Source organism: Hermetia illucens, chromosome 5, assembly GCF_905115235.1.
Source record: "Hermetia illucens chromosome 5, iHerIll2.2.curated.20191125, whole genome shotgun sequence".
In the NCBI taxonomy this organism is placed as follows: Eukaryota; Metazoa; Arthropoda; class Insecta; order Diptera; family Stratiomyidae; genus Hermetia; species Hermetia illucens.
The window spans coordinates 71,629,198-71,654,751 of NC_051853.1; the positions used below are offsets into that span (position 1 = coordinate 71,629,198).

At 38.5% G+C, this 25,554-nt stretch overlaps 1 protein-coding gene across 1 annotated transcript in view; it reads right to left on the reverse strand.

Annotated features, from left to right (window-relative positions):
- Positions 1-24,730, reverse strand: part of LOC119656579 (prion-like-(Q/N-rich) domain-bearing protein 25) — a 43,480-nt gene extending 18,750 nt beyond the window's left edge. The window contains exon 1 of the mRNA XM_038062969.1: positions 24,041-24,730. Within this exon, the coding sequence (XP_037918897.1) occupies positions 24,041-24,185 (145 nt within the window). The 5' untranslated portion in view covers positions 24,186-24,730. The remainder of the gene's footprint in view (positions 1-24,040) is intronic.
- Positions 24,731-25,554: the final 824 nt, after the last annotated feature.

Consider the following 25,554-nt stretch of genomic DNA (forward strand, 5'->3'; position numbering starts at 1 on the left):
CTCCCAGACTTCTTTTCTCTGTCTGTGAAGTCAATTCTCCTTCCGACGAAGTTCGCGATTGGTCTCAGCGCTTCCCGCGATCCCGCTTTCTTTGAGAGTGCAGCATTCTTCCAATCTGTTGGTAGCTTACATTCATCGTCGAACCAATCGGTACGACCTTTTTGCGACTGGGGCCAAGAACGTTCTTCGGCTGCTTGTGAAAATCATTCGTTGATGTTCCACCTCCAGGATCTTTGTTGCCTGCGGTTACGCGAGACCCCCCCCTCCCTCTCACGTCGCTAGTAACATTTCACATGCCCCTTAAATCTGCTCTACATGCGGGTGTATTCGGAAAACTCGAGACCCGAGTGCTGCGATCGAGAGAGAAGATCCACGGCGGTTTTTGAAAAGAAAATGATGGATCAAATGCATCTTTCATCAGCGTTGTGTACTACTAGAACGAAACGAACAAATCCTGAAACCACGAATACTGCAGGGATACTACAGATAAAGCAAAATATGATTTTCAGATTCCTTATCTTTTATATCAATGAACTCTTATTTTCTGTAAATGCGCATTTTTATAGCTGCTTGCTAGCGTCTTAAATGGAGTCCTCTCCAGAGAATTATTAGTTTTTCAAATCAGTATATATGGTTGATGGGAACTTTTTAATTAGATAACTTGGGGAAGCTGTCGTTATGGTCAGCTTACCATAAAATTGCCTTATCGTGAGGTAGTTTGCCGTCCACCAAAAACAATGGTCATGAGCATTGCTCCGCTTATTGGCCGTTGTCCTAGAACCCGTACAAATTGAGCTCGGCGCGGCTATGACAGGTTCTGTACTCGCCGAAGCACTCTCCTTTGCTGGACTGAAGTCTCGGTTGAATTTAGGACGGAATTCTAAAAACCATACATAGAATTTTCGAAACTGTTTGGACCAGGCTCTATATGCATCTTCATCAAACTAAAATTACAGGAAATTCAATAAAATATTAGATGTAATGAGATTTCGATGTTCCAGCATTTCTGCCATCGTCGAATTAAGCTCGATTTTTTGGCAATGGCCGCCAGCGATTTGGTTATCGCACATCTGCAATTTATATTTCTTGGTGTTCGCATATAAGTAGCTGGCTTAAACATTTGTGTGAAGTTTTTAACAGCAGTACCGATGTCATTCGCATTTTCAGATAATAAATACAAAAACTTTCAACAGCGAATTTACCTGACATGTTCGCATATGAGTTTAAGAGAAGTTAGGGATAGTTATTGACGGTAGCTCCGGTGCGTTCATACCGAATAGACCACAAGTAATCTATAGGGAGGTTTATGCCTTCTTATCTAGCTTGGGTTATCAAAATCAACAACATTTTTCAATTATCGCCCTGATGCATCTAAAAATCGATTCTTTGAGAGGTCAAATAACAAAATTCTATGCTTATAAATAAACCTCGAATATTACTGATAAGTATATTTGACATTAAAGCCTTATGCAGCAACACATTTGCTTTTTCGCGAATCGGTGAATTTTTCCAAATAATTCTCAATAATTCCAAATAGCTATATGGACTTTTTTCTGGATCGCATTATCGCCGCTTTTTCATGATACTATTGTTTGTAGATACACTGCGCTGATGCAGTTTTCCTTATCAAAACTGAACTGATTAAAAATGGTATTTTGTTTCCGAAAAAAATCGATGGTTAATAAATCCGATTCTGTGAAAAAATATGAATCAAAAAGGCCGGTGATGGTCCCACGACAATGCAATACTTCGATTGTGTACATAGGATCCAAATTTATCTGGCTGCACAGTTCTTATATTTAAGCGTAGTAACATTTTGGAAATATAAATATTTAAGGGTGATGAACAAGAGCAAAAGTTCCGTACTCAAATTGAAAGACTATAATTTTTACAACAAAACCAAATTGGCACATGATTATACGTATATACACATATAAGCATATCGACGTAATTGAGGTTGGTTTTTATTCAAAACCTGAAATCATGTTAAAGACCACGGTAACCCTCGTTAAATCATGTAAACATACGTATGCACTCGAAATTATTAATTGTTAGGTGGAATTGCTGATTCAGTTCAACGAAGCCATTGTTTATAGACTTAGTAACCAAACAAATATTTTCATTGCTATTGGTGGAAATGTTTACTAAAACCTAGAGGAAGTTAAGTTTGATTCATTAACCGTGGAAGAATGCGACTTTAATGTAAGTTAAAATAACTCACACATCATATCAGGCACATAACAAGCCTATCAGGTGATTCGTCGTCGTCTGGTCACTGTTAATGTAAGTATAAGGTAAACATCAACAAGTTGGTAATTAAGTTTATATAAGGCTAACCCACGCATTTCAGCCACGAATCGTATAGTTGACAATCTGCGATGTCTTTCCGGAAAGTCTGAACTGAAAAATATCTAACTAAGTAGTTACAGTCGGTCACAAGAACCATTGTAAAAGGCTTAGAGGCTAGTTTCGAACTGCATGGCAGAAAGCCCCTGCAGTATTTTGCAGATTACTGAAGAAGCTACCACGCTGTACAATATACATCGCCATATGAGGGAAAGAGTGAGTCTGAAGACATAAATTTCCTTATTCTGAGAACGGTTGCCATTAAGATGAAACGTTTACTGCAACTGATCTATTTCAATTTTCATTAACCACTTTAGTGGATTCACGTGGGTGGAATGAAGTGCATGAAAGTAAACAATGCACTTACCATTCGGTCCTACTTAGCCAGCAAAAATAACATCATATTGTTCCTGCTGCATCAAATATTTCTCGAGCATTTATCGTCATTACTCGCGCCGACCCTATCATGGCCTTCAGGGGAGGAACGTATGCGACCCAGTATCATTGTGGAGCTTTGAGGTTGAGGATTGATAGAGTTAGAAGTGATTCTACCGCCTCTCTATGAGGACTAGATTTAGTATTCGCCGAAGCAATCTTTACCAAAATCGATGTCATATCAGTTGGCCTCTAGTGTAGAAACGGCTGCATTTGCAACTCATAATTTTAATGTGTATAATGCAATTACTTTAAGAGCTTGAGCGGACTTTTTGGTACCATTCCTCGTAATCACACACTTTCAATAGCAAATCAGGCGAATTCAGAGTTGGTTATTTGCTGAGACAGCAATGCCCAATCAGAAAAGCTCAGGAAGGTTTGCACTTGCTTGCGATTTATATACCTACATCTAAACCTGGATTCTTCGCAAAATCAAATAATGAAATTCTAAGCATTTAGATAAGATAAATATCGAACCCTAATGGTCATATATATTTTTATTAGGATTTCCTATCGTGACAAATCTTTTCCCATGAGAACTGTTCAAAATAATTCTAGATAATTCAAAATCAAGTGCACATATTCTGGATTACAGTATCATCGTTATTAAGGTTTCGTGTAAAACAAAATTCTGTTAAGATAGATTCAATATTTGTTTGTCCGTCTGTTTATCTGTTATTTCTGACTTTTTTCACTGCACCCCATAATTGCAAAACAAACCGGAAGCTGGACACTTCATACTAAATCATGGTCAAGGCAGCCAAAGGGTAGTATTTGCCTCAGGTCGAAAGTAATGGAGTACAAACCCTGGAGAATGGCTGGATCAGCATCAGCAGCTTTACTGCACGTGGCGATCACTGACAATTCTATGTTAGTGGAAATCTATAGACGGAGAAGCATGAAGGCTGGCTGTTGGTGTAGGGCTAAAGACTTTGCCTGCTACGAAGCGACGAAAGTAGCATCAGACTGGATTGGAAATAGGAAGTAAGACGCGCCCACGGAATATAACTAACACAGAGTACAAAACGAAAGCTGATTAGGAATTCGCCGAAAAAAAACGCAAACTTGAACGCCGGAACCCATGTTGAATTTGACCTGTCAGTTACGTCTGAACATTCCGTAATTGATAACTGGCACGTGGATGGGATGTGGCTGGCCTGTCAGTTTGTACTGTCTAAGCGGTCGGTGATCGAATAAAAAACTATTCGGTCAGCCGGCCAGACACGTTATGCTGTGAGCGAGAAGTTCATGTTTCTTTAAGGGGTGAACGAGATTTGCATATTTCTTTAGGCTGTGAGCCAGAATTTCATGAGCATCCTCATCACTGGTAGATTTTTTATAAATGCTCACAAGAAAATTTCTCAAATCTTCATCTCAAGGCTTTCCAAAGTTGAACTAATGATACCGCTTGTCTTGCCGGCAGTTCAACTGGCGGCCGGATGCACTTTCGGCTCTTCTGGCATAATTGGCTGACCGAACTGAACGTGGATGACAGCTCTTAGGATGATATAGTTACGTTGCAACGTACTCGACAGTGATGCTGATAGTACACTTTGAAACAATTCATTATGAAGTCGTTCATAGCGAATGAAATGGATGTCAAACCATCAAACACCTTTGCAACCATAGCCGCCAGAGAAATTAAGACGAATTTTCTAATGATAAGCCACGAATTTTATAATATAAGCCAGCAACCTAACGAAGGAATGCTTTATACCGGGCTGCTTCAACAATCACAAAAAAAACCTTAAATGCCCATAGACTTACTGCAGGATCCGTCCACCGGGAACGGGAACAAATAAACAACAAATAAACGGACTGAAATCGTATACGCCTAAATACTCATTCAAGTCAAGTGAAGACGACGTAATCCAGCGGCTTGAGAACCATAAATAGCCAGGACCCGATGAAATTACAGGCGACCAAGCAATGCATCAACTTATGGGAAAAATTTGAGACAACGAATCCATGCCTGATAATTAGTAACGGGCATATATAAAAAAAGGAGATATTATTTAGTACCATAATTATTGAAGCATCTGCGTCAGTCGATTGGAAAACTATTGGAATGTTGTAAGTTGTACCATGCTTTCATCGACTTTAAAGCTGCCTGTCGTAACTAGCCACGACCGTTAGAAAATTCGGTATACAGATAGAGTTAGTAGGACTGATTAGGCTAACCCTGACTAATGCGAAAGGCAAGATAAAAGCGGCAGGTCCAGTTTTGCGATCTTCCACCGTTAGTAATGGTAGAGGACAATGATATGATCTATAATGCATCGTGTATCTATAATGTGCCCCAAGGAGCGTTGATTCATAATGTAGAGATGAACCCAATAGGCACTATTCTTTTAAAGGCTATCTAACTGCCCCTATACTGACGATACCGACATAATGGGAAGAACATCCCAAGATGCCAACCGGCCTTAATCCAAATCGGACAGATGGCAATGAAATCCGCACGGTATCCAATAGAATTTATTTCAACTTACACATACTGTTTCATTCCAAATGTCTCACCAAAGGGTCAAAGCTCATAATGTTCAAGACAATAATCTTGCTAGTCCTCAATTATTCTCGGAAAACAAATAATTTTCGGCCCACTACAAAAGGATGGATGATTCTGTAGCACCCGCAATGAAAAGATCTATGAACGATATTACGACTGTTTAATTGTGGACAAAATGGAACTAATAGGCTGTGGTGATCCACCCCGGAAAATATCTATAATCGAAAAAGAAAACGTGACAGATCTCGCCTTAGATGGAACGATGACTTAAGTCAAGATGCCATGCAGCTTCTAAGGATGTTACGTTGGTTGATCTCAGTGAAAAACCAGTACGTCCATAATTATTTAATGTAGTAGGGCTATACCGAACACCGGTTGCGCTTATTGTTTCGTGCGCTTGAGTATCGGTTTTTTCTATTATTATAACATTTTTTGAACTTTATTGTCTCATCTGCGAAATTTCTGAGAAATTCGACTAAATATTGCCCTCGTCGTGGTTTAATTTCTCTTTGTTTCACGAAAGATTACCAGACTTGAAATAATAAAAACTTGTTGTTTCTTTTTCGTTGGTGTGGATATTTATTCTTGCAAATACCGATATTTCGGGAACACTTGTTCCCTTCATCAGTGCTAACAAGAACTTGAAAAAGAAACAACAAGTTTTTATTATTTCAATTAATTAATCGTTGGAAACACCGCATAATTTCACTCAGATTACCAGACTTTCTTTTCCTGCTGTTGCTGGATTCTCTAAGTACGTATACGTTGTCCAATATGATGCTAAGTCCTTCCTCTGTGCTATGCCGTGCTATCATCGACTTCAGAGATGGGCTCTTCCCTTTATTTTTCCTAACGATTTTCGCTTCTCTGCATACTCGGGGAGTACCGAAAAAAATCAATCTTTTTGAGTTTGTCCTATGTAACTTTCCCCACAGGCTGGAGACGTTACTTTATATATTCCGCTAGAACCATGTTTCAATTTTCAATCTTTTTGAGCTCCTAGTCTGGTTTTGATTTGATGTATCTTTCTCCTGTATTAATTTTCAAACCTAGAAATGGGTGTTCTCCATCGTCTTCAATTTCCATTATAAATCGCAAATTTTCGACCGAACGTCTCATTTCTAACATCTCCTTCACTTTACCTTTACAGGCCATGCTGAGAATGCCATCTATATATCTCGTCCAGATTTTAGGAAGCAACCCTTGAGAATGTAGGCTCATTATCAATGCTAATCATAAACAGGCCACTCAAGAAGGTTGACAGGAAGTTCCCTATTGCCACATCTCTAAAAATCTGGTAACTCAATGTCATGGATATACTGGCAAGTTTCATGAACTTACCGGTTTCTCGTTTGTACATGAAGGATGTGTAGGAATATTTCTTCAATATTTTTTCTACTCTTTTAATTTAAGCTTTCCTCGATTCAAAATATTCTACCGTCCGAAGCTTTTCTAACATAGCTACATCGTACTCTGTTTTCTCTACTACACGTACTGGATTCTCTTTGTACTGGTTTTCCAGGCTGTTTTTGCGATTTCGTTATTTACTGAGGACTGGTTTATTACATCTGGAGAGGTATTAATTGTATGAACGGAAGAAAGGCTTAAGAAAATCACTGTTTTCAAATTGAATGCCGGTCTTAATATCGATTACGATATGTCCCTTCACCAGACGTGGTTGCTGGAGTATTTAAGCCCATGTTCAATAGTTTCTCCCAGTCCTTGAGTTGAGTTCTTTATAAAAAATTGTTTTATCGAAGTTTCTTGTTTGTTAGAGTACGACAATCTTGGCTGTACTTCCAACTGGTGTGCTTTATATTTCCGGCTAAATCGTACAAATTTGCCGGTGCCCAAAGTTAATTTTCTTTATGTTCTATTCCCGATAATTTATACAAAACCACCAGTCCCTTGACGATATGAATTATCCGGATTTTACTGTACATTTGTATGAATATCCTAAATCCGAAATTTGTTCAAGACATTAGTCTCCGTAAAATCTTGTAAACGTATGTATACAGCTAAAATTAATAAACTCAACTTTGATTCAGTTCAGTGGAGATTTAAAGCCATTGTTTTTATACTTACTAACCAAACAAACATTTTCACTGACATCGGAGAAAATGTTTATTAAGCCTAGAGGAAGTTTAGTGCCATTCACGTTACCTTTGAAAGTGGCGATTGTAACGCAAATTAAAATACGTGACGCATCACATCAAACACATACCATGCCTATCAGGTGATCCGTGGCCTATTAATCTAGTAACTGTTAATGTAATTATGAAGCAATGAAGCGACGAATTGCTAATGAAATTCATACAAGGCAAACCTACGCATTTCAGCCACAGAAGGTAGCCACTAATCAGATATTAAATCTTTCCAACTAACAATGTGCGATATTCAACGAAGAAATATAATGATGGCTACATTTTTCTTATTTTTGCAACTGCCTTAAAAAATCGGTACTTTGCAAATTCATCTCTTCTTCTGCTTTATATTTCGGATTGTGTACATAATCCGCAATTATATCTTTTTCTGCGAAATGCAATGAAGTGATTTTAATCTCTTAATTCCATCGAAGCGTATTTCATACTTGCACATGAACTTTTATGGATTCAGTTTTCTTGGATGGAAGAAATTCTTATTGAAATTATTTAAAAAATATTCTACCAGCAGCAGATATGACTTAGATGAATTGATAGCAGTTCGCAGATTTGGCTTCCATGAGAAAGAAAATGAAAAAAATATAAAATGCAATTGTGTAAATTGATATACAATGGAAGTACCAAAATTGAATCATGGAGATTGCTATACGTTATAATAGGTTAAATCAGTGCAGTCATTTTTTTATACGTACTTTCGGGATCCATTTACTCCAATGACATTGAGAAAGTATCACCTTCAATAGAGTGGTTCGGTTCTCGCTGCGTATTATGCCAAGCGAGCAAGAGAGAATATAATCGGCATTAGCGGCAAGTAAATTTAGAAGAGCTCAATGCTCCGTAGATCTTCGCCTTTACGAGCAAAACCCTCTACGATTCAAGGTATTCACTTTTCCTCTAGGTAGCAAAAGGATAGTTGAAGGACACTGGAAGAACAAAATTCCAGCACCTAACATTTTGGGCGATGTAGCGCGAAATAATGAAGAATGAGCAACTTTTATCTGGTTTGGTGATAAAACATGGCAGCTCTGGAAAATCACCAAGGATGGGAAATATCAATCTGACCGGGGGGGAAATTCAGGACGAAAGGAGTGCAAAAGTAAGTGGGAAAATGAACCAAACGAGGCAGTTGACGCTTGGCAAGGGATGAAGTTATTCGCCATAAGCAACGCTTGTAAAAAGGAGTGGACCATAAAAGGAGAACGACCTGATGAAAGGAGAGGATACGATCGGAAACGATCATTATCTCCAAATGGAAGAAGGGCAGATATAAGATCTGATGTTGCAACGGTGGTACTACCATGGGTCAGTTGGCTGAGCGTTGGCCTCTCGATCTCCGAGTTCCCGAGTTCGAATCCTCCTTGATCTTTGTTGTTTGTGTTCGTCTTTGTGTTTTCTCGCTGCTGAGAGAGACAAGAGCAAGGAATCATGAAAGCCTAGTAGCAAATCTAACTGAAGAAATAATAATTAAATGGTGGTCCCCTGGGGACAGAGTCACATGGTGGCTTTTAATGGGTAAATGTCCCATATGCGCTGCTCTAGCGGTGCCGCAGCAGACGTGTTTCTCTAAGATGTCACCTCCCTTACGAATCAGAATGGAATGCTCTCGTTGTCTTTAAAGTGGTCAGTCCCAATATTTTCACAAATCAAACAAAGCCGAAACTTATGTCGAGTAGCCGTATCAGTAGCAACTATAAATAACAGCGGGGCTCACAGTAATAATCTGAATTATAAGCAGCATTCAGTTTAAAAGGGCCAGATTCTACATAAGAATATAAGAAACGACAAGCTGTTATTGAGCCATTGTAGAAGCTATATGTTGTAGAAAAATTATAATTTGAGTACTTCATTTAGCTAGTTTTAAACAGAAAGTGTCGTTAATAAAGTTGCTACAGTAAGAACTGCGAACTCTTGGCCGCCTTAGAGAGAATAATCCTACGAATAATTTTTGGCCCCCTATATGAGGATGGACGAAATCTATGAGCGATACTATCCGTCCGGTTGTGGATAAAATCCGGCTCAATAGGTTACGGTGGGCGGGTCACTTAATCCGTATGGATGAGGATGATCCCACCCGGAAAGTCTATAAGGGCAATATCTATGGTAGAAAAAGAAGACGAGGCAGACCCTGCCTACGATGGAGCGATGGCGTAGGCCAGGACGCCAGACAGCTTTTGGGGATATCGAATTTGTGGACCTCGGCGCAATACCGGGATGTCTGGAGTTCTTTATTAAGGCAGGCCTAGACCGGATACCGGTTGTTGCGCCGTTGATGATGATGAATGAGAACTTTAAAATTCCGCGATACCTCGCTTGACTCATGACTGTGCCTAACCAAAAACACACTGTAAAACTTTTCGTTCTGGGGAATTCCAGAAGCGACAATATGGACTCTTGGCAAATGTATGAGTATATATATGAGGACTAGATTTCGACCATTGCAAGGACTTAGACGGTGTCTCACCCCAGACCTACGAGCGAAAGTGGTTGCCAAATATTGTTCGTTCCCTTATATACATTCACAAGCACGACATGAATGTCAATTATATTGAGGACGAAGGTCGCCAGGCCCAAATCGGTGAAAGCAGAACTAAACCCCAAAAGCAAAATTAAATATGTCTCTAAGACCTCACACTAGTCCGAAAAATTAAGCATATCTGCCATCGACTTATGACACAAAGTAGTTCATGCAAAAAAACAATACAGCCCTTACGTGTTATAAGTAGCCGTTCTATTTATTATCCTAATCGATGTACCTTCTCTTAATATATTTTACAATGGACAATAAACCTAAAAAACATTGGACCTTCTAATTTTCTCCTGCAATTAAGTTCCAAGAGTGTTAATGTAATGATTTGTAGTTCTTTTTTAACTTTTTCTTTATGTTAGATTTGAACTCAAAATCAATTTTTAATTAAAGCACGAAGAATTTGGAAACTATCCACGAAGTGACTTACATAATTTCACGTAGGCTTCAATGTAGTCGCGATCTCTGAAAGTTGTAAGAAAAACAACACAGTGCTTCCATACAACATCCAGTCCTCAAAGTATATTGAACATTCGATTAGTCCAGACAAAGGATATCCCCGTAAAAGGCAATTAAAATAGAAAGAAATTTATGGGTTAGCAATCTATTATTTTACTACCGAAATTTCAACAGTATAAACTCGAGTGTATGCTCGCCCTTCGACAAGTTTTCGAGCCCTTTCCAAAAGGATATCCCAAGAGCCGGCTTTTACCCCACCGATAGAAATATCGAATTGGACCCAGATAATACAACCCTACTATGAAACGGAATAAAGGTTAAAGAAAAGAAGAAAGTAATCTTTTATTTCGACAAATTTTTCCTAGAATTTGTTTGGTTGATAACTTGATATATTCCGATAATTTTAAAAGGATTGTTTAGCTATAAAGGAAGCGAGCTAGCATACCAACAGATTTTATGACTAATTGTAAAAGAAAATCATACACATTTTTATATGTATTTAATTTTACTGTTATGTATGTCGTTTTTCCGGCTTGTTTTTAATAAGAAAAAAAAAACAAAAAGAAAGGATAAATTTAGTTTCCTGAAATTGCCGAATAAGAATCTTTATTTCCCATATACCGATATTGCGAGACCAGTTGTCCTATTCCTTGTCCTGGAAACATTAGTATATGGAAAACAAAAATTCTTATTCGACAATTTCAGGAAAAATTTGTATTTTCTTTTTGATGTTTTCTTGATATGTGTTGTTAACGGGGAATTGGGCGCTTGATTTCAACTCAAACAAAATTTATCGTCATATATTTTGGAAATTTGTTAATATCAGGAAAGAAACCTGAAATAAATGTTGAAACATAATTTTATGCCAATCGAACTTTCAGGTTTATCAATTTCTATACCCATACTATAAAAATTTGTGAAAATCAGTGGAAAATGGGAAGGAAACATCACTAATTTCGTTCTAGATGTTGATTTTTGTCTTAGGTAAGTAGCTTATGAGATGTCAGCCTGTCATGCTATCTTTGAAAAAATAAAAATAACAAGCGAAAGGAATATCGTGTAGAAATAAAAACAGACTTAAGTGAACTACATTCTTGAAGGCTTATACATATCTGTATATATTTTGCCTTATGTATTCTTTTCTCAAATAATGGGATCCTAACAACTCAACTAATCTGCCGATAGAATTTATGGCACAAGTAGATCTGAAATAAAATCGAATGAAAGTCATGCTTTTCGGGTTCTAAGAGAGATTCTACAGCTATCTTATATAAAAAGATAAAATGGATACTATTTATATCCTTAAGACATTTGTTGAACCCTACAACTAGGTGTGTAGCAAGGGATGTAGTTAACATCTAAAAGCCTCCCATTTTCCATCCGTGCAAACTAACTCTCTTAGAAAGTAATACATACGTATGAATTTGCTTAATTTTTTACACTTAAAGAACGCCCACCTAGTTTTTCTGAGTCCTCCGGCAGTCATAAGCCTATAGTAACGAACAAATAAAACGAGCCGGGATTTGAACCAGAAGAAAGAAAACAGAAAAAAATATGGCAAATGATGGTGAGACCTGACGAGTGAGCATATTCCATATTGCTGGAAGGTTGATAGTACAATGAGAGTTAACTAAAAAATAGATGACACTTAGTAATCACTTTGTATGAGCTGTCGAATTTCTTTTTAAGGATTCTGAAGAAATGAAGGATAAAAAAAATGTTTACTTTCAGATTAGTAAATCTTCACTCTCTTCTTTGATATTAGAAATGCAGAAATGATTTCCCTCCATTTGATATTATTCGGATGTATTGAAATACCTTGGCTCAGTAGACTATCGCTTTCAAGTAAATATTCATATATACATATATAGAAATTTGCACGTACTTATCTATAGAATTATTGAATGTTGTTTACAAAATATTACTATAGTTAAGTATATGTACTCCAAAGCCTTTTCAATGTGTTTCAAAATCTTAGTTTTTGGGAGAAAACCCTCTGCAGTAGTTCTCAATTATCTCTTCTTAGAGACATGTTCCTCGCGAGGGGTGATAGCTTCAAACACATTTCTTAGTCGTCTAAAGAATTTCATTATTACTTTTTACTGAATCGGTGTCAGATTCAACCTATCCTGCTCAAACTTTCTGCCACCTTTTTTTGCCAAGGCGCAAATAATCCCCAATTTTCCCAAGATAACATAGTCCAAATGTTCCACTATTTCCATAGGGATTTAAAGGTAGCAATTACACCTTGGTCAATGAGCATTCTTACGGATATTCCTCGACAGTTGTGCAAAGTTCTGTTTTGAGCCACTCAATGAATAATGCCGCAGCGATCAAATTATTCTAACTTCATCATCTAAAATCTTGATTTTCGAAATATTTTTCATCGCTCAGCAGTCACATATCACTTCATTTCTATACCGTAACGACAATGTAGTCAGCACTACGCTTGTCCAGGATTCAGGTACTCATTCAGTCGAGTCGACTGATGTCCGGGATTAAAATAGAATACAAATCCCTCTACCGCAACCTTCTGCCTCGACGACCTAGTGCACTAACCACTAACCCATCTAGACATATGATAGTACATTGAAAGAAACTTATTCGACTGATGGTTAATTGCAGGGTCATAAAGAGGAAAACGGGGCCGGGGTGAAGAGCATGCGCTATTCCCTCCTTCTGTTCTTGGGCCCGGATAGTTTGCAGTAAAAACTAATATAAATACAATCGAAATTGGAACTGGAATGCGAGTAACCCAAACCCCTGTTAAGCTGAAATTATGCTCTTCTCAAGAACATATGACATTTATCTATTTCTAATATCTATCCTTATATCACTTCGCGGAAAAAATAACGGCTCATAGATTTTCATTAAACGCCAAGCTGCAGACTACTTACTGGAAATGACAAATATGGACCCCATTGAAGGAATTTTGTATGCCTGTAGATGTCAGGTGAATCCAATATATCAGCAAACTATTGTCTCCCAAGACATAAGATCATACAAGAACAGTTCTTTAAAACCTTGGGGATCAAATTTATCGCTACGAGAGATTTCAATACGAAACGAACTCACTAGAGCTCAAAGTTAATTTGTCTTAAAAGCAAAAAATTGAGTGAGGCAATCTTAGGCAGCAAACTTGACCTCACATCAGCGGGTTAGTCAATTTACTGGCCGACGGACTCAAACAAAACACCAGATTTCATCGACTTTGGAATACCACGTCAATTAGACCAGCCCACAAAATAGATTGACGAACAAATCCACAGAAAGGCGAATATACACATATATCTACATACAAAAACACTGCGTACACCTCCTCTCATTTAGTTTTTAATATTAAAAAAGCGAAACGAATCAAAAATTTTCCAGAATTTGTTTCAACCATCGGTTAAGTATTTATATAAGTATCAATCACTTGGCACACTGATTTTCTCAAAAGCACTATCTTAAAATTGTCCTGCATCTGTCATTAATTGGGTTTTATTTATGCACGTGATTAGAAAGTTTGTGTTGTAGAAAACCTTTCATTTTGCCGATTAATCGAAAAAAAGCTCCTTGCCTTTGCTAAACAGTACGTAAATGATCCCAAATCGTTTTGGAAAAATGTTTTGCTTTCAGACGAAAGCAAATTTTGCATTTTTGGAATAAAAGGACGAAAATTAGTATGAAGGAAATCAGGGACTGCATTCCAAAAAGAAAATTTATTACCTACAGTGTAAGACGGTTCTGGCGGAGTAATGGTTTGAGGGTATACGTTCGTTAACGGGTAACTTTGAGTTTATTGAGTCAACAATGTATAAACCAGCTTACCTTAATATTTTAAGGAGTAATTTGGAACGAAGTGCTAGACATCTCCGCGATCACAAGCATACAGCCCAAGTTGTGAGGCTCTAGTTACGGTATCATCTCCACAATCTCCAGACCTTAATCCCATTGACCATTTATGAGACTCACTCGAAAGAAGGATTCGTCAACCACAATATATAAGTTGAGAAATATTCTCAGAGAAGAGTGGGAGAAGGTGACAGGTGACAACATGCCTAACTGTCTACAACAATTTATTAAGAACCGAGGATACCCTACAAATTATTAATTATATATACATATATATGTTTGTAATTATTAGTAATTTTAAATCAATTATTAAATTTGTACGCCCAAATTTTCTAATTAGGTAGTAAAATGTAACGATTTCTCAAAAACTGTTCCGGTCTTGAATGAAGTACTCTAACACACTTCAACGCCCTGATTCAATATGGATTGTTGCGCCAACGATTACTATTATTATAAACGAAAACACAAATTTTCTTGAATTGGCGCGTACATAGGATCGGAGTATGACCAATGATCAGAGACACACCGGCACTGTTACAGCAACTTGAACCAAAAGTAATGAAGCCAGAGCATTCGCAGCTCACCTGAAGGAAGTATTTAGTTCAACCGGGCCCCAAACTCCACTTAAACTTTCTAAAGCTCCAATCAATGCCAAGCAAAATTAGTAGTGTTTTTAGAATTGTGATTTCTCGGAAATGAAATAACATATTGATTTGCGGTTCTTCTTTCTTTGAATTTAACGATAAAGCATGAAATCAAAATAAAAAAGTATCCGGTTGTTATACGTAGGGTTATATTCGATGTTAATGTTGACTTTTTTTAAAGTTGGTAGAAAGGTGGGACCTGCGAATCCCATTGCAAAAGGGTAACATAGTTCCGCGATGAGATTAAGGGTGTGGGCATGCACTTAAAAGAAGGGTGTACAACTTTTTTCCCCGAGTATAGTCGCCTAAAGAATGAAAGGTCTCGATTAGAACTTTATGAAGCCGATATTAGTTTTGAAATTGGTTACAAAGGGGAGGAATGCGGGGGCCCGAAAAGAGTCAGTTACTTCAATGACCCGTTCCCAGAAACTACCCAACCAAACTATTTGAAAAAAATCACATGGTACCTAGACCTCAAAATACTCTCCATACCAATACCTGTTCAAATAAAGTTAATAATGATATGTTACCATATTAATTACAAGTATATTTTAAAATTTGACTGGGAGCCCCCCTTAAGTTTATCCTAGAATTATTATTGCAGTAATATCGGCTATGCTATAGAGCATGATACTGCCAATTTTGATGGAAATCGTACTACTACAAACAAAGTTATAATAGATCAAAGTTGTTACTTTTGTGCAAATTTCGTGCATTCTAAGACTTTTGAAGTCGGTGTCATCAATCAGTAAAATAGGTACAAATGGGACGAATGCCCACCCAAAAGTGCTTAACTAAGCAATAATAGAACCTTTCATACTTGAAGCGTTGAGCTTCCGATTTCCCGACTTGTTTGAGAGTTGATCAGACTTTTTCTGATTTTTTACCGAACCGTGGGTGGTTCTTAAAACTGTATTCTATCAAATTAATAATAATAATAATCTTGATGCAACAATTCAATTGGATTAGGGTCTTGAAGTGTGTTAGAACACTTCATTCAAGACCTGTAGGAGACAATACGGTCAGCATTGCGCTCACCCCGTCCCGCTGATTTGACTCAGGTACTCATTCAGTGTGTGAGATTCTCCCGCATGACAGCCTTATGTTCTAACCATTCAGCTATCCGGACCATCCGGAATCTATTAAATAAGTAGTAATAAATAAATATATAAATACAAGAAAAGTCCGACTGTAAAAAATCCTCCTTAAGCGATGCTCTTGAAGGAAGGAGATGCTATACAACACTGTTTCTAGTTCGGCAGTTCGCGGGTGTAATGAAAATCTGTTTCCAAAAAACTACTAATGTCGTCTTTAATGAAAAGCAGTTCCAGGTGAAATGCGAATATGCTCTCGGTGAGGAGCATAAGATCAGAGCAAGAGTTCCTTAGATGAATGTGTGCTTTCATATACTGTATCAAAAGTGTTTTCTATACAACTGGAATGCCAACTAAGAGAAGTAGAAAACTGGCTCCATATGTAGAAATGAAAGCAAACCAGTTAAAGTTTGCGCCAAAAAAAAATTGTCTTAAAGTAAAAGTCAACAACATCGTTATGCTCCTAGCAAATGACGTTAAATAACTGAAAATACACCTGGATATAAAGCTTACGTGAAAGTGGAACATAGAAGCGAAGAACCAAGAACTCAAAATCAAGTTCAAAAAATGTTTGTGAATGCTTCACAAAAAAGCATCACTTTCTCTGAAGTTGTTGATCTAGATGAAAATCGGTGCTTGAGCCTATGGGGACATATAAGGTCCAACTACAGGGCTCTTCCAAACCATCCAAAGTTAATATACTTCTGCGGTTTCAGTGCAAAATTCTGACATATAGCTCTGGTACTTTCTGGAATTTTTATAACATTGACCCCCATTTGGTGACTAGAACAATACTCGGAGAAATTGAGTGTTCCGTAGTGAACACTTAGCCAGGTTGAAGAGTCACCCCAGCGCAACGGCTAAGAGAATTTTGCCGTACTGAAAATTTAAGAGACTGATTAGAGTTGGCCCCTTTGATCTGGTTTCTGCACAAAGAACTATTTGAAAACTTCTGTTTTTGCTCAGCCTAGTTTCTTCTAAAACAGCTTTTTCAATTAAATTTATTTGAAAAACAGCAAAGAAAGAAAAACACTAATAACCCTCAGTAATGGCCTGGGGTTGTATACGTTATTTATTAACTTTAAGAACTTATTAATTGAAAAAAAGTTGAGATGTGTTAATGAATCAAGTGGTGTCTATAATCCAAAAGGAAGTAACTACAAGTATCCTAGGTCAATTTTTTCTTGTAATAAACATGAAAAACATCATGCAACCCTCCCGCAAGGCCCTAAATGCCAGTATTACCATTATCTAGTTCCCTAGATAAATATATTATTAAAACTAATTTAGTGGGATTGTGTATCTTCTATGAAACCCTACCAAGGAAGATAATAACTGAAAAGACTAAACGATGCTTACATGTGCATATGTTTCAAATAGAAAACTAATAAAAATGTGGAGCATATTTTCAAATCAATCCTCCATTCAGTTTCAGTCTAGCCATAAGTACTATTTAAGTGCTAAATTGAATAGGGAGGACTTATGAGTGCACTAGACTTGAACAAGCGGTCTCATCTTCCACAATGTGTTCTAACTAAAGTGTATACAATGGCTCCTTAGCACTAAAGACCTCCAATAAAACAGCAAATTGTAAAAGATCAACGATTGATAAGCTCCCCTTTAAGTTCGTTTAAAGTTTTTTATCTCTGTAATTAGATCTAATTGAATTCTAGATTAATCTCCCATTGCATGTGTGACTGAGAACGATCGATACAGAGTATTGAAAAAGAAAATGAATTTCATTTGAAATAAAATTAGGAAAACGTAATTATTGTAGCGCCCTGGTAAAAGTTCATTTTAGAGAAGGCATGGCTAATTTCAATTTGTTTCACAGCACAGTCTTTTGTATTGCTGGAAATAGGTGAGAATAGTGATTCAGCAGCAAACGGTAGAGGTGGTGTGCTTCCTGGGACTGGCGGGATTGTGTGAAATATTTTCACATTGTTTCCCCTTGTTATGCAGCATCTAGCACTATTCATCTATGCAACCATTGTTTTCAAACCACAACCTAATTTTAGTTAAAATCTAAGCTTGACGAATGTTTAGTTTCCATTGACCCAATTTATGTAATCCCGAAATCCATTTTTCATTAATGGTTTTCCTATTTTCGTACAATTTTCTACACAACAGGAAACAAATATAAATTACACTTCCATACTATCAAGGTTATGATTACTGCAATAATTTGAAATGTATTTTCCTCGACTAGACAAATGAAAACAGCACCAATCCCTCATAATTTGAAACAATTTAAAACAACCAGCGCATTGCAATGTAGTAGCAAAGCTCGTCCACGAAATTTCAAAAAACTTAAATACCGGATACACCGGCAATAAGCACAAAAAACCTAGAAATCCGAATATGTTAATTATATCTAATTTGTACCACTTCAAAGCAAGATCAAGCTTGGAAGTATCTGTTATTAACGTCAGCTAATGCATGTTAGTTACGTAAGTTTTGTGATGGGTTGAATTCAATTGTTCAATGCAAAAGTGTGGAAACAGAATAATTCGCGCTGCGTAGATGGTTTTTAAGCAGTTCTAATTTGTTGCGCAAACTACATTTTAGGTTCAGGATAAATTTAGTGTTTTGGGATAATGAAAACAGGTATTTTGACTATCTCTGAGAACTGGCATTCCTATTCAAATTCTTGATGATTAATTCGAAGAACTATTCATATGTTTAAACGACTTAGTTTCTATACAATCCATTGATAGTGATTTGATCAGATAGTGACCAGTTCTTGTCATGCAATGCGAATGGCATTGGCATTTGAGTATCTAAATTTCAAATCGTATTTGGTGTCAAGAGACGAATGAATCTTATACCCTTTTGGAATTCTCTATTTAAATGTTGGGAGTCAATATACGCTTCCATATACATATGTGTATATTATCTGAGTATCATATTTATTTACTATTATATAGAGTGATAGTTGATATTTATCGCCATATAAATTTTACCAAAAAGTGAAGGTCGTTATGTTCCAGATATTTACGACTTACGTCAATAGTGTCAGATAGTGCATTTTCAACCTATCCTTAGGAACAAGCCTCTTTGTCTTGAAACTAAAAATAATGCTTTTGGGAAATTTCGGACATGATGGTTTGAAAGACATGAAAAACGTGTTAATCCACATATGCAGGTAGTACCAAACATGATATGCTACTTGAAATCGAACTAATGGAAAGAAGTCCGTATACTACTGAACGCAGTGTACGTGCCGTTAGTGGAGTTTTAAAATTTCGATGCAAATAGCTATGTTCGTGACAATTGAAAATGTTGGGTACCGTGTTACATCCTATTCCAATGAATTTAAAATATCGGCACGAACTGAGGCCTATTTCAGTAAATTATGTATGTTTAGATAAGCGTGTTCCAGCTGAAAGCTAGAACGTGCGTGCAGTGATTCAAATTTTACAAGCGAAAATAAAAATGTTGATATTTAAAGCAATTAATGTTTTGAAAATTGAATCTAAAGATTCCAAAGATATATTGATTTCGAAAGAAAGAGAAAAATAAAAAGCAATGATTTTTTCAAAGGAGAAAGAATGTAGATCTTAAATATTTTTCAGTCCACACTTTTTGCTACCATTTGAAGTGAACTTTGCTAGATTTAATTGAAATAACACCACGAAAGGCTCAATTGTTTTCAAGAAAGAAAAGGCAATACTATACTAAATATATAAAGAGGTTTTCTTTAAGATCGTCGATCACCGGACAGGATATTGCACCTTGAACATGATTGGGAGCTGGCGGTGTATATACGGAAAATGTGCTGGGTTATTCGATAGATCAAAGTTAAAGCGATTTTGTCACTCTACGGGACAGCATAACTGGCCCTTTCGAATTGGTTTCTGTGAGTGTTAAATCGACAAAAATTAGCATTTTTGACAGCATCTTCGTTTTGCCTTTAATCGAGATGCGAAGGCCACGGAAACGATTCAAGAGATTTGTCCCATGTGCAGAGTGGCCGATATGTCTAAAAACTTCTCGAAATTGGTGTACATAGTTCTAAAATTCCGACCTGAAGGACGATGCCAGGTCCAGACGCACCGTTAAATTCAATTGAATGCAGATGTTGTCTGCGTGTGGCTGGGAAGGCACTACGAGCTGCTCGATCGGAACCAAACAGAGAATGCAAAACAAATGCGATCATTAAACGAAGTCATCTAACAAAAAAACCTGCATGAGAGCCATAAGGTCGTCCTGCAACACGTTAATGCCCGTTCTCCCACCCATAAAATGACCAAGGAAGTAATTCAAACACTCCGTTGAGAAGTGCTACTTCCACGTCCTTATATTCTCAACTTGCCGCCATTAGATTTCCATCTCTTCCGATCACTTGCGCCTTGCATGATATGTCGTTCAAGAGTGACGTTAAACTGCGGGTTTCGATGGAATCGAGGCCAAGCCATTTTTACCGTCCCGGCTTTGAGATAAAGCAGATCATAAACAATCACAAAGAATGATGCTTTATTATATTTTATTAACAAGTCGGGAAACCCGAAGCTGGACGCTTCAGTTACGAAAGGTTTTGTGTATTTCTTAGTACGTAGCGCCTAATATATGCATATGTTATGTGAAAGTATCCACTTTCGGGTGATATTGACATTCATAGCGTTGAATTTGCAAAGCAACAACTTTGACGTACTATAACTTTGTTAGTAATAGTGCGATTTCCACCAAACTTGGTAAGATCATGTTCTCTATTAGTGGTGCTAGGATGAACTTAAGGGGGGTTTGCAGCCAATTACTAAAAATTATAGTAATATGCTATTATTAACTTTACTTAAACAGATATTGATATGGCGAACATTTTTGAAAATCTTTGATTTACTCTTCGGAGAGTTTCATACTACTTAAAATCCGTTTTTATACGGTCCAGTAAACCAAAATCTTCACGCTGTTGTCAAAGTTTTATTTAAAAATCTATAGCAGACAAAAAATAATCTGGAAATTTCCAAAAATTACTTTTAAAAATACTTTAAGATTCCAATAACATACATATATGCAAAGTTTCAACAAGATATCTACTTTTTTTCTTAAAAAATGAAGCAGTTGATCCGTCCTCCAGATCCGTCACGTCCCTTTAAACTTGGTCACAACGCGGAGGAGGTAACCAGAAGCATTTGCAGAGAATTTGGTGCAGAAATGGTAAATGAACGAACCAAAAATTTCAGTCAGACCTCATGACTCTTAAGAATGAACTACGTGGACAACTAGGATCATCGATCGACAATAACGAGCTGCGCTTGCTGGTAAAGTTTGACTTCAACCTTTTTAAAGGCTTGGATCTATTTTCAAGGTAAAAACAATTTAGTAATGTATCAGTTATCAAAATCGCCTTCCATGAATTTATAATACAAAGTCGGGCCACTGTAAAACTGACATATCTGCTCTTGCATCTCATTAGAAGAAGCATCTTTTCGATAATAAAAATAATATTCCTTATAGTTAGTTGCAATTTTACCACCTATTTCGACATTTCATCTACAGCAATTTAATAATCCAACATGGACCCGGCCGTATTGGAAAATCCTTTGTATATCCCTCAAAATAATTTTCAGGTTTAGGTTTCGGGTAGGCGGTCAATCTCTCTGACACCAGTTTTCATGGCCATTGAAATATTTATCAACTTGTATGTAGTCGTATGGGATTCACAACTTTTCTGGAACGGATGGGGCCGGATGAGGTCAAATCATCACCTAGCCTGACCGCTGTCTTACAAGCTTATTATCATTCAATGCGTTCTTCTCGACAATGGATGTAACACCATGTGATTTTTATACAAATTATCAAGCCGGTAAACCTACTGCACAAAACGGGGTTAAGGGGCATTTTGGCATTCTTCACTCACTTCACGTCTGAAGAGTTCTATTGAACACCTTCAGGCCAGCGAAGGCAGAATGAACGTCACCGATTAAAACAAGGAAGAGTATCGCTGACAAAATATAACATTGGTAAACCTTACTTCGGATTTTAACTTCGTTCGACACTTTACCTCAATACAGCACATCAAATATGTTGTTTGACAACGCACAGTGGGATGCCCGGTTCACACACCCCTCGCACCGCTGTAGCCTTGTCACTTGCATAGTATTAAGAGTGATTATAATGAAGGTAGATGGGTAGATAACAGGGATCGCTCTAAGGATTCGAATTAGGGCTGTGGTGCACCGCTTTGATGCCACAAACTCCTAGGATCATGGCTGTTCTCGCAAGAGCAAGGGGGTAGAGTCGGCTCAGATCTTCACAGCTGGCCCGCAGCCCTCACGAAGGAAAGTAGCTCTCCCACCCTGGAACTAGAGATCTCTCTAAGGCTCCCAAAGGATGGTTGACCTAGTGTCCGTAGCCTGGTTCTAATTAGAGCTGGACAGTCGCAAAGGATGGGTTTAAGAGTTTCTGCCTCTTCGGCAATGTGAATTGTAGGGTACGCGACATGGTCAGCTATAGGCCAGTGCCAAGGGCAGACCGCCATAATATTTCTTGTATGCATTTGCTCGGATCTGGCGTAAGAGCTCTCGCGATCGGATCTTGTTCTAGACGGGCCAAATCCTACTTGATTTGGCGCAAGTGGTGAGGCTTCGCCATCTGCGTTACAAGTAGTGCAAGCAGATCCGCACTTAACAGTTGCCAGCAGGACACAAACTCCACCGATGGATTGCCAAGCTCAATCCCCTCCCTGTTCCTATGACCGGGCACCCAGAGGAGAGTGACATTGAGCGTTGCACTCAAACAGTTCAGCGCGTTTCTGCACTAGCCCACCAGCCTAGAAGATATCTCCATTGAGTACAAGGCCTTAATAGCCGCTTGCCTATCGGTCAAAATGGCTTTGTTACGCTGGGGGCTCAGATCATGCCCTAGGCAACGACAGGCTTCTAGTATCGCCAGTACTACATATTAGAAATTCTGGCAGTCTGTAGCACCGACTCTATAGACTATCTTTGATCCATCGGTGAAGAATACTGTCATAGCCTTGCAACTCGTCGCCAAGTTTCTCGTAAAGCGCGACTTGCGTGTGGCGTAGTCCATGGGGGATGCCCAGAGTTCCTTTGTTTAGGATGTTACTATAGTCGTAGAGTTTCGCTGTCCAGCATCCGAGGTCACGTTGTCTGACAGCAGTGTTTTTAGTGTAGAGGTCTAGGGGAGGAGGTGTACGTTGAGAGTATCTGCCGGGCAGGACTGCAAGCCCCGGTAGTACCTGCACATGCGATTCTTTGAATCCTTGAACCTGCCACCGCACAATAGAACCATACGTTAGGATGAGACGTACCACGACTGTGTACATTCAGAGAACAATCCCCGGCCAGGAGGCCTTGCAAAGGTGGCTTGCAGGCATAGACGTCTATACAGCCTTCTTAACCCTCAGATCTATGTTCAATCTCCAATTTAGCTTCGGATCCATCCCATTGGAAAGCGCTTCGGAACTCTTTTGTTCTTACATTTTTGGTAGGCTATCTTCTTACATGGGAGACTGTGTAATTTTCATCATTCAATCTTCGATCTGTTCCTGTGTTAATCTCCGACCAGTCTGACCTCGCTATAATTAACGATTTCGAAAAATCTTCAGCAGAAAATAAATTGTTGGAATTCCACTGCTAAATACACAGTAATCACAGCCTCTAAACTTTTAATGCATCAATAAAATCAATTTTTATTACAAACAACGCAATATCCAGCCAGGGTTTTGCATTTCGAGAACCTATCGCCGCGTCGACTTCTAGAGTCTCTTGAAACGATAAACAGATGCCCACTTCAATAGTTCCTTCCAATGGCACTGCCTAGCTTCTAAGTAAACCACATCCAAGAGGCTCATCAGATTATAATAACAAAAATTATTGATCTTTTAATGCACATGGGAAAGTGTGGAGCCGATGGAGGACGCCGCTCCACGGCGGTTGGGGCATTGTTGGTTTTTTGGCTATCCATCAAATAGTGGTTCGATGGCTCCGTGAAGTATTCCCGGGGGAGTCACAGTGAAGACGTTGAGGAGGAACCTGTGCAATCGACGTAAACCAAAAACTTACTTCTTCGCGATAACTCGTGGCCTTGGGGTCCGGCCAAGCACAGGGACACCACCGATGCCAGGGCCACGCTGGTGGCGAGCATGATGGCAGGGTTACTCGAGCACAGGGAGCCGACGGCGGTACGGGTGCGCACCTTGTTGCACATTGTCCACGGAAATGAACAAGAACGAGTACGGGTCACGAGTACACAAATTCAAATTTGATTGGCTTTGCAACGGCACGAAATTCCAATTACGCAGTGACTTCATCACTGAACATTTTTTCACGACTGAGCGCAAATTTCGTCTGCTTCATGGGTGCACCTTATCCACTTCCAGTTCGCGTAACCACCCGGCTCTGCGGGTGTTATTTTCTCATGCTACTTGTTTGCACACGCTATTCTTATCACACCAGATGCGACCTTGTACGCACTTTGAAAACTATTTTCAGGAAAGGTAAACACAACTTTATGGAAATCCACGGACGCAACGTACGCTGTAAGTAAATACACTCAACCGGCGCTGCACGGACCTACGAGCAACCTCGGCGGCGGTTTTCGGAAGGCGTGACACGGACCGCGGCTTCTAGCAAGAAATCGACAGTGCAACGGCGACGCAACGGGAACCAAACGTGCCAAGCAAACATTGAACACGAACTGAAGATTGGGGTCCGCGGAGCTTCGAAACACCCGGAAAACCACGCTGCCGTCCGGCACGGTGAAGTGGATGAGTTGCGTTTCTCCTTCGCCATGGGTACGGCATTTATTTTCTTATTACGCGCACTCAATGGGGAGCCCAGCGCCGATCGCCACAGTAACATCGTATATTATTGGGAAGGATCTATCTAATCCGAACATAGTATCTACCACAAGGATGAAAGCAGATATACGCATACATAAATACATGTGTATGTACACGGATATGTAGCTTAGAGATAAAAACCTGGAAAAAATCTAAAATTCCATTGGTTCTGTGAAGATTTTCGCCTCTTCAGTCTTTAAATAAATATGTAAGTAACACAAAATATTTTAAAAATATGCCAAGGTCTACATCGTAAATACATAACAAATAAAGTAAATTACAGAGAAGGTTGGATTGGCTAAACAAATGTAATGCATTCGAGAAAGAGTTTAGATTACTTTAGCGAATTATAAGCTATGCTAAGATAAATAGCTCTAGATGTAAGTCAAAAGAGGGACGAAGACGGCTACGGTTTCGTACCAGGACAGAAGCAGCTCGTCTCGTCCTGGAAGCAGCGTGACCGAAGTAACCCGCAGGTGTTATATGCTCCCTTTCATAATTCGCAAAACACGACAAGGGTGCGAATCATATTTAACGTAAATCCGCTCACAGTTCAGACCAAAGCTTGGCCGCAGCTAGACAATTTTTGTTTAGGCATTGAGGAGTCCTAAGTTCGCATCCACTTGATGTTAGACCGAAGCAAATGAAGAGCAACTTACTTCCGCCCTATATGGTCCACGGACTTCTCTTTTTGGGTTTACGCGCTGATGAGCTACCTCTGTCCTGGTACGAGAC